Source organism: Heliangelus exortis, chromosome 1, assembly GCF_036169615.1.
Source record: "Heliangelus exortis chromosome 1, bHelExo1.hap1, whole genome shotgun sequence".
Taxonomy (NCBI): Eukaryota; Metazoa; Chordata; class Aves; order Apodiformes; family Trochilidae; genus Heliangelus; species Heliangelus exortis.
In genome coordinates, this window is record NC_092422.1 from 150,534,394 (window position 1) to 150,548,854 (window position 14,461).

At 37.2% G+C, this 14,461-nt stretch overlaps 1 protein-coding gene across 14 annotated transcripts in view; it reads right to left on the minus strand.

Moving 5' to 3' along the window:
- The window catches only part of EPS8 (EGFR pathway substrate 8, signaling adaptor), a 131,720-nt gene that overhangs the window by 12,652 nt on the left and 104,607 nt on the right, over positions 1-14,461 (minus strand). For 10 of the 14 annotated variants that reach the window (XM_071732995.1, XM_071732994.1, XM_071732997.1 and 7 more), the window contains 3 exons: positions 11,371-11,504; positions 7,562-7,673; positions 6,527-6,670 (listed from right to left, as the gene is read on the minus strand). In XM_071732995.1, coding sequence (XP_071589096.1) covers positions 6,527-6,670; positions 7,562-7,673; positions 11,371-11,504 — 390 coding nt within the window. The remainder of the gene's footprint in view (positions 1-6,526; positions 6,671-7,561; positions 7,674-11,370; positions 11,505-14,461) is intronic. The other 4 variants (XM_071733005.1, XM_071733004.1, XM_071733007.1 and 1 more) reach the window with 1 other exon arrangement.

A 14,461-nucleotide genomic window follows, 5' to 3' on the forward strand; every position in this document is an offset into this window, starting at 1 on the left:
TTATTTCATGTCCACCTTGTGCAGTGCACTGTGAGGAGATTTAAAAAAAAAAATTAAAATTATTGACTTTTCTGTATCCTACTACTTCAATGTTAAGATTAATAAATGTTTTTTTAAATGTCAAATAATGAAAAACTTGAAATGCATAGTATAAAAGAGAACAAGTAGAATATTTTCTGTTTAAGAATCCTGTCCTTTGGTGGAAAGAGAATGCCCTACTAGGTATATGGTTAATATACCATAATTTATGATATAAAGATACACTGTGGTATATATCCAAAATCTTCTCCGTTTCTTAAAAAAAAAAAACAAAAAACATATATTAAACTACTCTCATGATATTCCAATCTTTTCTTAATCTTGTTCACAGATTCCAATTGCTAGATTGTTATCTCCTCAGGTGTTCCCAAAACATCTTAAACGACATGCAAGAAAAAAGAAGGATATTTTTTTTTATGATAAAGATTCATTGCAAACCAAAGCGTCAACTGCACACACCACAATCATAGTCCAGAAAAAGTGATAGCTGAACACTACATGTAGCTCTCAATGGATGCTACTGATGTAGTTTCAAAAACATGTTGTCCTGTAGTCACAAGCCTCATCAAAAAGACTTGTCTGGAATGCAAATAGAAATTAACCCAGAAACATCACTCAGATTCTAAATTTACAGACAAAGCCACATTGAAATACATTTCATATTTTGTTGATCTGTGCCCAAAAGCCAATTACATTTTCCAATTACATTTAACATTTCTTTTTTAAACTCTAGATCTTTTGAGGACATCCATACATTCATCCCATGACTTCTACTACAAACAAACAAGCATGCACTATGGAATTTGGTGATTACATAGACCAAGAGAGTAATTTTTGGAGTTCAATATCAGAAGAGTAATTTTGTTACCTCTGAAAGCTCTTCCAGCAATTGCTGTGAGGAAAATGGAGTAAATCACATCAAACAGTATGGTTAGAAAGGTAAAAAGTAGCTGCCTCACACATCACTCTTGAAATTTCATACACATTAGCAAATTAGCAAAAAACCCTAAAAACTGCTAATAATTACCTCTTCTTACTCACTAAACAACTCACAGTGAGACATTCTCATTTTTTTCTCATTAATAATGACCAGCATATTGTCTACAAAACATACTTATGTGACACTGTATAAGCACTGAACTCTTTTCAAAATAGCTACCCAGACAGAAAGTTAAGAGTTTTAGTGAAAAAGAAACCCAGACAAAAAACTGACAATGGAATGAGGATCCAAAGGTGAATGCAGATAACACTGGCAACTGTAGAAGAGAAACAATTAAGTCACAGCAGGTATTAATAAAAAGGACTTATTTATTTTAGCTTAAGAAAAGTTGGCTAGCTTAGAAAATGAGGTAAGAGTTGCTGCTGACAGGTATGTATTCACTGATTTGCTGACAGCCATTGGAAAAATTAAGAATTCAGGGTTAGCTGTTTGGTGGGGTTTTTTCCTTCTCCCTCATATTTTTTTCTTTTAAGAATAAACGTGCACTTTTCAACTTTTGTAAGCTGGAAAAAAATATTTTAAATTATTTGGAACAGTGATGATACGTACTCATTAAAAATGTGGATACATGAGAAAGCTTGCTGGGACTAGATTTTTTTTCTTCTTTATTTCTAGAAAATTTTGGGGTTTACAGGAAAAACAGACGTCCCAAACCTCTTTTTCAGCACACTACAGTATGCACCTTTTAAAAAAAAATTAAGATTCAGTATGACTTGTCCTATTTCTCTTTTAAGCAGAAAAATAGGTTTAAGTGACAGTGATAACATTTTAAACTAATCTTGATCATTGTAAAAAATAGGGAACAACAATTTTCAAATACATTTTGGAATCAAAACCAGGGAATATGTGTATTCAAACTATGGCAAATACAGACTTAGCATTAAAGGTATTGGGTACAACCATAAGTAGCTTTAGTGCTGGGAAATGCTCTCATTAGGTTAACAAAGAGAAGAAGCTTCTTATGTGCTCTTTCTGAACATTTTTGTGCCACATTCGTGTTCACTCAGTAATGGAAGTTCACCAGCAGGGCTGCAGAGCATTCAGCCTCAGTTTTGTCACCAGCATTGTGGTCTGGATGTTTTCACAGAATCACAGACTGGATTGGGTTAGAAAGGACCTTAAAAATTATCTCAATCCAACTGCCCTGACATGAGTATGGACACCTCCCACCAGCCCAGGTTGCTCATAGCCCCATCCAACCTGGCCTTGGACACTTCCAGGGGGGGAGCAGCCACACCTTCTGTGGGCAACCTGTTCTAGGTTGAGGTTTTACCACCCTCATATGAAAGAATTTATTTCTGCTATCTAGTCTAAATCTACCCATTACCCCTTGTCCTATCACTGCATGCCCTTTTTAAAAGTCCCTCCCCAGCTTTCCTGTTGGCCACTTCAGGTACTAGAAGGCCACTATAGAGTCCACCCAGGAGTCTTCTCTGCTACAGGTTATAATTCATATATAATTCATATTTATATGAATAATTTCAACTCTTTCATCCTGTCCTCACAGGAGGTGGTCCAGCCCTCTGGTCATCCTTGTGGCCTCCCTCTGAACTTGCTGCAGTTTTCTTGACACCAGAAGAATCTTTCCTTCTGGAGCATCTATCTCCTTCCTTTGGCTATATTTTAAGAGAAGCAACTACTTGTCTATACCCAAAAGGGAAAATGAGGTACCCAAGACAGAAAGAACAGATTTCAAGAGTAGATTTCATTCTGAGTTTCCTTTGGTGGTCTCAACTATTTCTCAGAGAATCAGCTGCCTATTAAAGACCCATTACAAGGAACCTAACTACCTCTTTCCAGGGTGTAAGGAACTTAAGTTTTCATTAGATTTACAAATGTACTTTGCTAGAAGCTTGCCAGAAGGAAAAAGTACATTAGGGTGGAAAAAGAAGAAGTTTAGACAGAATTTGCTTATTCAAGCTAGTATTAGCCAGGATTAGTCCCCATTTCTTCAAACAAACAAATAAATAAATAAACAAGTAGATAATGAAAAAACTGGGGACTTTTAATTGCTGTCATTAATAATTATGATTTTATAATATAGAATTGTATAATTACAACTTTTCGGTACATTTTTGTATAGTAAGAGACATCCTGTAATTTGAGACTGAATCAATGTCAAATTGGATAGGAAACAACTTTTTTTTCTTAAAGCCAGCCAAAAGTCTTGGTTCAATGGCAACTTTGAAAAGCATTTTACATCAAACGAGGTAAGAGAGAACCTGGCTCTTGGTCAAAAATTATGACATCTCTTTAGTCACTGCAAAATGAACACCTGGCAACTGCATCTCTTCATTATCAAATACTTCATGATCTGCAGGAAAGACACCAGTTGGCAAAAGGTGAGCATGACACTAACTGGGAGCACAAATGCTGTGCTTGAGGGAAAACAACCTCACACAGAGATATTTTAAGTGAACTGCCAAACAAAAAGGCTTCAAAGAAAGATTTTAATGGTAGAATGCCAAAAAATGCATAGGACACTTCTCCCAAGTGTGGTGGAGAGTTTTGTCTTGGTTTTTATAAACCATAAAAAGGCATTTTGGATACACTCATACTTCTATGAACAGCCAGTTTTTTAATAGAAGCACAGGCCTTGATTTGGCTTAACATTTGCTCTCTGTTCTTCAGGATTTCATACAAATCACTGATAATATAACTGTCTCACCTCAAAAAGGTTGTCATGGGATTAATTATCATGCCCATCAAGACACACACCTCTATCCCAATTGTGTTCCTCACTTTTCCTTTTCATGAGCATTAAAAAAGTTAATAAAGTGCACAGCAAATAGGAAATATTATTTTCTAGGCTCACCAGTAATGTTTGTACAAAAAAAGGAATCATGTTACCTGGGAAATTGCTAATGTTTAAATGTAATGAGATGGTGAAGTACCACTGTTTGTTCACAGTCATAAGACACACTAAATGACCAACACCACTGGAAACTCTGACAATCAATACTTGACATTAATAGAAATTATAAACAAGCAGCACAATGCCCTTCAAAATGTACAAAAGGAGCAAACAAGCAAAAACAGCTTTCCTGAAACTAATTCAACTGACTAGAAAAAAAGACAATGTTGTAGCCTTTGCCTCACAAAGATAATGGAATAACTAGGATATAGCACATAATGTTCCTGCAAGTATCATCATAGACAATTCAGTGCTTTCAGGTAACTATCTGGGACCTGGATCCTGAAAAAGATTGAGAGAAAAAAAAATCACAATCTAATCTAGCATGTGGACTCAGAGGTCACAGCAAGAGTAAAATCAACTTTGCAGCTCTGAGAATAATTCTGATAACAAGGCACCCATCTTTCAGAGGAAAGGTGTATGGCTGTAGAACAAATTAATGAAAAATATTATCTTTCAGTGGAATCCTTAATCTGCCCTAATAATCTAGAAACATCATTTGGTCAGTTGTGCTTCCATGAGTCTGTAAGGAAACACACTAACCTCGCACACAACACTGATCCACAGCACGAAGCACTCCAGGGTGCTCACCACAGCAGACAGACTACTTTAAAAGCAGCCTTTTGAAAACCAAAAATATCTTATGAGACCAGCAAAAGCTGTGTGGCACCAGGCACTGAACCTGCTCATGCTCAGGGTGTGGGCAAGGGCACTGATAGAAACTGCTTCTTTCTTCCTTCTCTACCCAGAAGTTCTTCTGTTTGACCTTGGACAAAACATTCATTTCTTCAGTGCCTCATTTCTCTCTGAAATAGCAGCCACACATCATAGACTCTTACGAAAATAATAGGGTTATCCAAACAGATCTTATATAGGCCTTGTAACTATCACAAGGAAAGAAACAAGTGAGCATGTTCAGGAGTGCTGCAATAACCATCATCATAAAGTTAAGACCAACATTTGGACACATCTTGGTAAAGACTCTCTTTATCCTGTGTAATTCATTATATTCCTAAATAATTTCACAGAATTTCAAGCTTACAGTGGAATATAAGGCTACAAACAAAACAAACAGTGGACTGTAGGGAGCAAACTGCCAGTAGGCGAAGAAACAAAATTATCTTAAACGTTGTGCTCTGACCTGAATTTTCATAGGTCCATGGAGAATGCTTTGCAAAAATGATTATTTTATTATTTCCCACGTCATGTCATTATTTCAAACAGAAAACTTCAAAAATCTGCAGTGCATTAGAAAGGCAGTGTATGAACCTAAACTCAACCTGTATTCAGCCTGCTCAGGACTTGTTGGCAAATTCCAAACACACAAAATGGCATGCACTCAAAAGAAAAAAAAAAGTCAGATTTTAAAATAAGGATTTAAAAAGCACTCTAGATACATGCTTCATTTCACACACAGGCAAAGAAATCTAATCAATTTTGAGTGAGTTCATACCTTTTGGAAAATAATTAGGAATGGGAATAACTCAGAAATGGTCTGATTCAAATCCACCAAGATCAAGATTGGTCTACTCTAGGTGACAGAAATAGCATAGGACCTGTTTCTCAAGAGCTTTTCCATATTCTTGGCTAAACTGGAAACACTGCAAAAGCTGCAGCTTTCTCAGCAGCTGGGCAGACAGAACACGTCTTCAACTGGAACTTAAGATGAGTCTGCAGCAGAGACCATTAACAGTAATATTATGGTATTTCTAGTTTTTAGTCATCAGCTGGCGTGTGTAGGCATGAGGAATGAGTATTATATTAAACTAAAATTCAAACTGAAGTTTGATTTGCATTTGGGCTGAAAAAGTCTGATTCAAAGGCAGGCCTGGAATTTCTGCTTAATCTAACCTTGTATGCCTAATCTTCAAAAGAAACAGGTCTTACAAAACACAATTTCTTATTTTGTGAGCCTCTGGTCCACTTAAATGTTGGTTAAAAAACACACGTTACAACTTTATACTGTTTTACTCAGGTGAATAACTGCACTGACGTGACATTTTTTATTTTAATACTTTACCCTCTAATACTGCTCAACATATAAAAGAAACGACAACAAAAAAATCTGAATTCCACAGCACAACATAAAAGAAAGAGAACCAAAATTATGTCAGGAGAATAGAGTGTTATTGATGCACAAGATGGACACACACAAAGACAGAAAATAAAAAGTTAGCATTCACTCTCCTAGGAAAAACAAAGATGACCCTACCTTAAATAATTCAAACTCCTTCTTTGGCATCAACAGCTATCAATCCACAAAGGATATTTGCAATTAAAATAAATACATACAGATCCATTAGGATCTAAGTTACCACCTCTAAGCAAAAAAGCATGGAAAAAAAAAAAAAAAGGAAAACATTTTAACATTTTGTTTTATCTCTATCGACTTTACTTTCATGTCAGACTCCATGCAATACAGAGATCAGCCTCAGTCTGTACAAGAAATACAAATCTTTTGATATATCAGTGGAACATCCATATATTTTAGCTTTGCTGTGAATCTCTCTCCCCTCTCTATGCACACATGCAGACTTTAAAAGAAAGTTTTGGTCCTAAGGAGCAGACAGTACCTGGATGGTGCGGGTATATGAAGGCTCTGACCATCCTAGACCACCTTCTTGATTCTTCAGTGGGTCCAAAATGTTGTTTGGCACAAAGCCTGTGCTGCCACTTCTATTCTGAACCTTCCACCACTGTTTTCTGTCATCCAGAATCTGAAATAATATGGTAAATTAATTAGATATTTTTCCTGGCTTTCCTTCTGCCAGTACTTAGCCTGTGCATCATTTCAGAACAAAACTATAACTTTGCCAGGTTCTGTGATTGCCAACAGATCTTACACAGATGTCCCTAAGATATCCCTGTACACTTCCTTGATTATCCTCATCATTAATTCTACATGGTAATGCTGCATTTTTCAAAATGTGACTGTTAAGAAAGAATATGGAAAAAAAGTATGGAAGAACCTCTGTAACCTCAGATGTGCTGGACAAGATGGGGGAATGAAAATCAAACACTTGTGCATACAGGCTGTTACCTCTACACCTTTATGCTTATGACAAAAAAACCAAGTACTCACAATTCAAGGGAATGTGTAGCACAGATTCAGAGAGTGAGCACTTCTGAGTGAACTGGGATCTGGAGCAGAATGGTCAGGAAAATTCCGAATTCTGACTAACTGTGCAATCTCATACACAACTATTTCTCTCTTTGTTGATCCCTCCCTTGCAATTGCATTTATCTTTCAGGGTACCAACTCTTCCTGGATGGTGCAGTCTTTCACTATTTCCTCTGCATACACAGATGGTGTTTACCAGAGACAGTTATTTCAATAATACTAAATGAGGTTTTAAAAAGCAACACTGGAGAAGATAGAAGAAACACACAAATGTATCTCTCTAATGTATCAATTCATAAGTCAGCACAGAATGTCTGCTTATCTTATCTAGGATGTAAAACAAATAAATTGCACTTCCTATACTAAGGATGATAAATCAAATATGCTGAAATAATCAGTAAGGGCAGCCACACTGTCCACTTGAAAGGTAATCTAAATTTTGAGTAGTACCAGTAATTCAAGTCTTCCCTTTGCAAAACACAATTACCTCTACAATTTCTTCTTTCATGACAGAAAGCTCGCTGTTGTTTCTTGCCATAAATTCATACTTGCATTTGGCATATTTCTTGGTCTGTGCTTTATTGTGTGCTTCGTAGTTTCTGCAAAGATCAGACTACTGTTCAGCGAGACATTCAAGCAGATAAAAACATGGTAAAACACCCTATCTTCTGACAACCTGCAAAACATTTAAACAAAAAAACCCACCCCACCCTAAGATGATGCTGCTGCAAATCTACCCATCTGTAACACACTGTGTTAAGTGCCAAAAAACCAAACAAATAAAGGAAACAAAACACAGAGGCAGTTTTGCTACACAGACCTCAAGAACTGGTAATCTTTATGGGCTGACTGCTTGTAAGATATATGATAACAACTTAGATTACCAGGTGCCATTGTTTTAAAATAAACAAGTATACTATATTTAGTCTTTTGTGCTGCAGTAGGTTAAACAGTCGCTTGACATATAAAAAAAAAAAATATACTTAGTGTATAACTGCTATCTTGTGCTTTGTGTTCTAGCACTCATCAAAAATTGTTTCAATTATGTAATAGAGAAATAAATTTTTGCCATCAACACCAACGGAATTAAACTAAAAACTCCCACCTACTGTAGGTCAGACAATAAGATACCATCAGCTCTACCAACCTCAAGTTACTGTATCAATTAAAAATGAAAAATAACTTCTTGGCAGTTACAAACAGGGCTCACTGTAGAACAAAGCATACCATGGTTTAACTCTTCTGTTTCCATGAGGAAAGACCTGCTCAGAACACCTTTGGGTAAGAAGATACTACTTTCTTTGATTAACTATCTCAAGGTGAGAATTCCCCAACCCCCTCAAAACAGGTCCAAAAGAAACAGCAATTTTATTTACTTAATTACACTCAACAACCCAAAACAATGCCAGGTACTAAAGTTTTAAAAAAATATAAATAAAATTGAAATAGATAATGAAAACATGAAGCAATTGATGACTTGAAATGCTGCACACAGCATCAGTGCACAGGGATGCGAATGCAGAGGGTGGGCGATGGTTGATGCCGGTGCTGCGTAACCGTGGGTCCCAGGTGTGGCTGAGCACCCCCGCAGTTACCTAGCTAGTGCATGGCTGTGGAGAACTGTCTCACTTGACTTGGAAGAGCAGAACAAAGAAGAGTCACATTTAGATTGAAAGATTATTTTGAAAGAAAGGCAAATCACTAAAAAGTGTGGAAGGAGAAAGTGAAAACCATGGGATGAAGCCCAGTCTGCAGAATAGCTGCTGTGAGGCTGATTGATGGGTGAGTAATCCAATTTTTTTCCATCATCCACTCAAAATTATATTAATTTGGAACTCTTTTCTTACTATTTCAGTAAGATATGAATAGCATACCACTGGAGGTACTTTTACTGTTAAGGCTGTTTTTCCAGACTCATTTCACTAACTGTGTCTTTCTACCTTGTCCACACCTAACTATCCTCACCCCTTCAAAAAACCTAACTCAGGAAGAACTTTAAAAAGTGCTTGCATTTCAGTTTTACCCCACTCCGTTGCAATCAACAGCAATTTCCCCAGGACATGGGCCAGGCAGTGACTGTACATTTCTGAAGAGATCATAACTCTTTAAGCCCAGCCTAATGAGCCAAAAAGTTTACTCAGGACACAAATATTCTCAATGCTTCCCTCCTTCCATCCTCTACTGTTTTCTTATTGCCTATCAGACATACAGTAACTGCAGCCTCCTGCTCTCCTGTGCACGCTGAATGAGAGCCTAGTGTAGTGGATTGCAGACTAACAGGGTGATTTTCTTCAAATGATGGCACAAAAGCAAGGTACAACTCATACCAACCTGAAACACCACAAAACTTGCTGAAAAACTAACCAGTACTCTCTCAGTATCAGTGGGAGTCCCTGATGTATCTAATAACACACTGAAAGTTGAAAATCCTGACACTTCCTTTACTTCACCCAGGGGAAGAACACCTTACTGGAGGTCCTGGAATAAGGCTCATTGAAGTTCCCTGTGGTCAAAATTTCCCTGGATAAGGTATAACCTACCTATCCATCAGAATGCAAGAAGCAGCTGTAGCCACTGGCCTTCGACCACTCACTAGGAATGCCAGCTTTCAACAAAGGCCACGAATTGATGGCTGAAAGGGTGAGCTTGAGTTTCTCACTCCCTCTCCCTAAACCCATACCCCATCTGCTTCTTGACAGATGCTTTAAATTTAACTTTAAATGGAAGTTACTTGGGATAATAAATATTAACAGCTTTCCCCCAGTAATGATCTCCTACAAGGAATTTTCTGTTTATGTCTGAGGAGCCAGTCAACAAATGTAAATTTGTTGTGTTGAAAGGACTGGGAGATAGGGGTACACTGGGAATGTCTGCATCAGTAGCAGCCATCTAGACTCCCTCCTGCAGTCAGTGGTAAGGAAGGGGCACCACTATAGCATGTCTCATTTTATATCTTTCAAAAGACTAATTTCACTTTATGTGAACTGCTTCTCAGAAACACTCATTCCTCGTCAGCCGCCACAAAGGAGGCTCGGATGACTCTTTCAGTTGCAGCCAGATACACTGATATCATCAAGAGTTCAATGCAATAAGCCCCATTCTCTAAACCTGAAATGGAGGCAACATTTGCATGGAATACTCTTACTCTGAAAAGACAAAACAGGTCTTATTACATGACAGATAAGAAAGGAATTTAGAGTACAGATCATCTAGATTTCAGAGCCTGCTGGTGCTTAGACAAGGATCCAAAAAGTAATAAAATTTGAGAAAAAGATTAGAGACGGCTGCTGTTGTTGTTGATTTTATGAAGAATAAATCCAAAGTTCAGGAAAAGAATCAAGTCTTTACCCTCCACACCATATATTCCACATTTGCATGAAGACTAACAGCATCTTTTAGCACATAGCTCAAAACTAGGGGTTCTGTGAAGGTTTCATTAAGGGAGTTATATTATTGTTGTTTTAAGCAACAATCTGACCCCAAAAGCGTAGCTTAAACATCTCCGAGGGCACAAAAGCTAAAATATTCTTCATATGGTGTATATGGACCATGGTTTGGCACAGGGGAGAAATTCCAGCATGGCTTTACAGATTTACTTCCACAGTTTGTACCGGTATAAATTCTCCCCACAGACAAGGCTGAGACTCCAAGGATCACTTCATTTGATGTTATCAAGATATTTGGATTTAAGCTAAAATGAAGGGGATGAAAGGTGTGCAAAAAGACACTGGGTGCTATGCAAACAATTGAAAGCATTTTTTGTAACTTTTGGAAGAGAATGAATGAAACAAGAAGCTATTCTGAAAGTGGATATTTATGCACTATCCCAAACACAAAAGCAGGACACTACAGAACACTACTTGAGCAGCTAAACAAAAATAACAATCTTCCAAAAAAAAGGACAGATGAATCTCAGAGCAGACTTTTCATTCTTTGTAGTTCTGAAAAGAGCAAAGAGTAAATTTAAAAACATGAAACAAAGCAGAAATAAAATCTGAACCCAAACAGGAGGATTCTGTGTTCTCAGTGGGGCTGATATTCCACTACACAAGTTTTGTCAAAAGCAGTGATTTATCAGCATACATTAAAAGGGTAGCTTCATAAAAACGGTATAAAGTGAGTCTTAATGATGTGCCTTAAGAGAAGCAAAAGCAGATTCCCACTGCTAACCAGAATCACTCCCTCATATGAGGTGCTCCAGACACAACCAGAGGCAACTCCAGGCACCACCACCCCAGCAGCAATAAGTGGGGACAGTTATCCACAGCACCACGCACGCCAATGACTCCGTGTTACCTATCTACATGTCGGCTAACAGTTTGCTTAAAGGCAGCAACAGCTGCCCCCTGGTCCAGCAGAGGCCCTCTTTTGTAAACTGTGTTACTGAATGCATACCCATCCGAGGGAGGGTAGTCGGGAACACCAGGAGGCTGGAAGACAAAAAATGAAAGAAAGCCACAAAGTGCATTAGTGTCAGCAGCAGCATCTCCCACTTCGCTTCATCCAGCACCCCTTAGGGCCCCCATCAGCACCCCTGTCAGAACCCACGGTTCTGCCATGAAAAGTTAATAACTTAGACACTTGAAATACATAAACGGGGAGATCTAAAGCATAAGAACAAAAGAATTTCTATCTTAAGTCATCCCGGTGCATTAAAATTGCAGTGGATACTCTTAAGAAAAAGAGTACTCTGGGGCAAGGTCGATGTCATCTCTCAGATATCACTGCAGCAACACAGCTTATAAACAATGGCTGAATGGCTTTAAAATAAACTGCACTGAGAAACTGCTTTGAGCTTTTGTTTTAGATGTAAACACCAGAAACCTCTAGCTAGCTATCAGTAAATCTATATTAGAAATAAAACCTCCCAAGTAAAATTCTCGTTCTAGTGCAGGATTTTATATCAAGTGGCTCATTTATGTCACCCTTTCATTTCACATTAAGTAAATAAAGAAATGCAAAACAAAATGTGGTTTTTGTTACTATGTGTTTGATAGTGTTACTAAGGATTTTAAAATAAAGGAAAATAATCACAGCCTATCACAAGCGTATATGAAAGAGTATTCAAAGCTTTAGAAATTTCTTTTTAAACAGCAATCCTTAAAAAAAAAAACCCTTAAACCAGCAGTGATACTCAGTTTCTAGTAAAAATTATTTTAAGCAATTCCCAAAACAAAACCAAGCTAAGCACTTCATTTCTGGAGTCTTCTGAAGGAGAATTCTGGCATCACCCACTGCAGGGCTGTCCTTTTGCTGCAAACCAGCATTTTGCACTCTCACAGCTTTTCCAGCTGAGCACCTACAGCATCTCACAGCTATTAAGCAGCTCAGTGCTTTTTGCCCCTAGAGATATCCTGAAGAGCCACTGGTGCAGAGAGCCAAGGTACTGAGGTTAAATGACTTGCCCAAGACTCCAAGAGGGAGTCAGCAACAGTCATGAAAGCAAAGCCTGACATCCCAGGTGCCAGACATATAAACACAGTTCTAGTGAACTGGGATGTACTTTAACTTTTTTTTTTTTTTTTTTTGGCCTTATGATGATTCAGATAAAGAGGCTAAACTAGTACAAACCGCTACCAATCTGACCAGTGTTACTGTCACCAAAAATAATGAATTCAACTCCCTGAGGCACAAGCAGCCAAAATTCCTCAATGTATTTCCCCCCTAAAAAAATGATTTAGCTTATTATGTATACAGCAAATTAAATTCGTATAATCATCAGAACAGAAAAACTAATGTCATTCCTTTTCCAAGACAATTTTGCTTTTTTCTAGTTTTTGTCTGTTTGGGGTTTTGTGTTTTTTTGTCACTGGTTTGTTTTTTGTCACTGGCTTATTTTTGGGGTTTTTTTTGTTTGTTTGTTTGTTTTGGTTTTTTAATTTGAAGTAACATGTTAAAAAACCCAAACAAACTCCAATGGAAGTATAGAGCAACACTGAGACAATGTTTGATGAGACTTTTCTGGGAGCTGACCAGGGAAGGGGGTGACACCAATGGCAACAGCTACATTTCACATTTTTGTGTCTATTACCTTTAGTAAATGCTTTTGTGCTCAAAACAAATCATGGACAATAATCACAGTTTTTGGCTCATTATTCTTGTATATCTTGGTAGGCATAAAGCTAAATAGTGGTTTAAATAATCAAATATGTAACACGTTATTCTCCTGTGCTTGGCAGACTTTTTACCCAATTTGTTTCTCTCAATAGCTGAGTAGATTTTAGGGGTTTTTTTTACTAGTGGAAATACTCATGAAAAAAAAGTTTTAAAAACATTTCACAACAGCTAATACATAGTTCTTTCCTTAAATTTTCTCCCACATTTGCATTTTATCACTAACAAACAAAAAATATGTATCATGTACATTATAAAAATTAACATAAAATGCAGTATCATCTCATACTCTAAACAGTGTATTGGCATAGATTGCTCGAGGAAGATTGGAAAGACTATAAACTGAACCTAAAAATAATTCTTATGTGTACTTCTATATCACAGCTGCTAGCAAGGGATCTTGGACCACCTAACATTTGATTGGAAGTAAAGATAGCAGAGAAAAATAAATTTAAATTTTAAATTAAACTTTATGTTCTAACAAGAAAAAAGATTCCAAACCATGAACTGTAATAGGTTTTCAACAGGCAATAGCTATTTTTCTGAATTAAAAAGCAGCAAAATCTACTTTTATTCTTAAAGTTTTCACAGAAGTCAAAGTACATTTGCTAGTCAGCTCTATTAAAAAAGAGTAGGGGATAGAATCTTTATGGTCAGACCCTTTGTGTCTCAGCAAACCTGGCCAGTAAATGTGTTCCAGTTTCTCTGAAAGTTTTAGATATGGTGGTGCATGTTTCCATTTTCTAAGCAGAATAATCATGTTTTTGCTAAATGAATCACATTTCTTGGGACAAAAGTATGGGAAAATGTTCCTGTGTAATAATTATTCTGATTGGCAGCTGTTTTCAGAAGTAGGCCTAAATTACCTGACACAGCATTAGTTGGATAACACTTCCAAGTAAATACTTCCTTGCAATGTAGTGAAAGTCTCAAGAAATTAATTAGAGGAATTTTAAATTCCACATTTGTGAAGAAGAAGGTTAAACCCAAAATTGCCCAAAAAAGCTGTTTGCTGTTTTTTTTCTCTGTTTGTGTTCCCCTGCATGGATACACATTTGAGAATACATTGGCTCAAATTCAACCTGGAGACTATATGATCAAAATAATTGAAATCTGAAAACACAGGTCAAGAATCAAACTGAACTGCAGGGCCTTGCACTGTTCTCCCAGCTGAGGTGGGAAAATCCACCAAGTTCAATGATAACAATAGAATCATAAAATAATAGAATGGTTTGGGCTGATAGGGACCTTAGAGATCACCTAGTTCCAACCC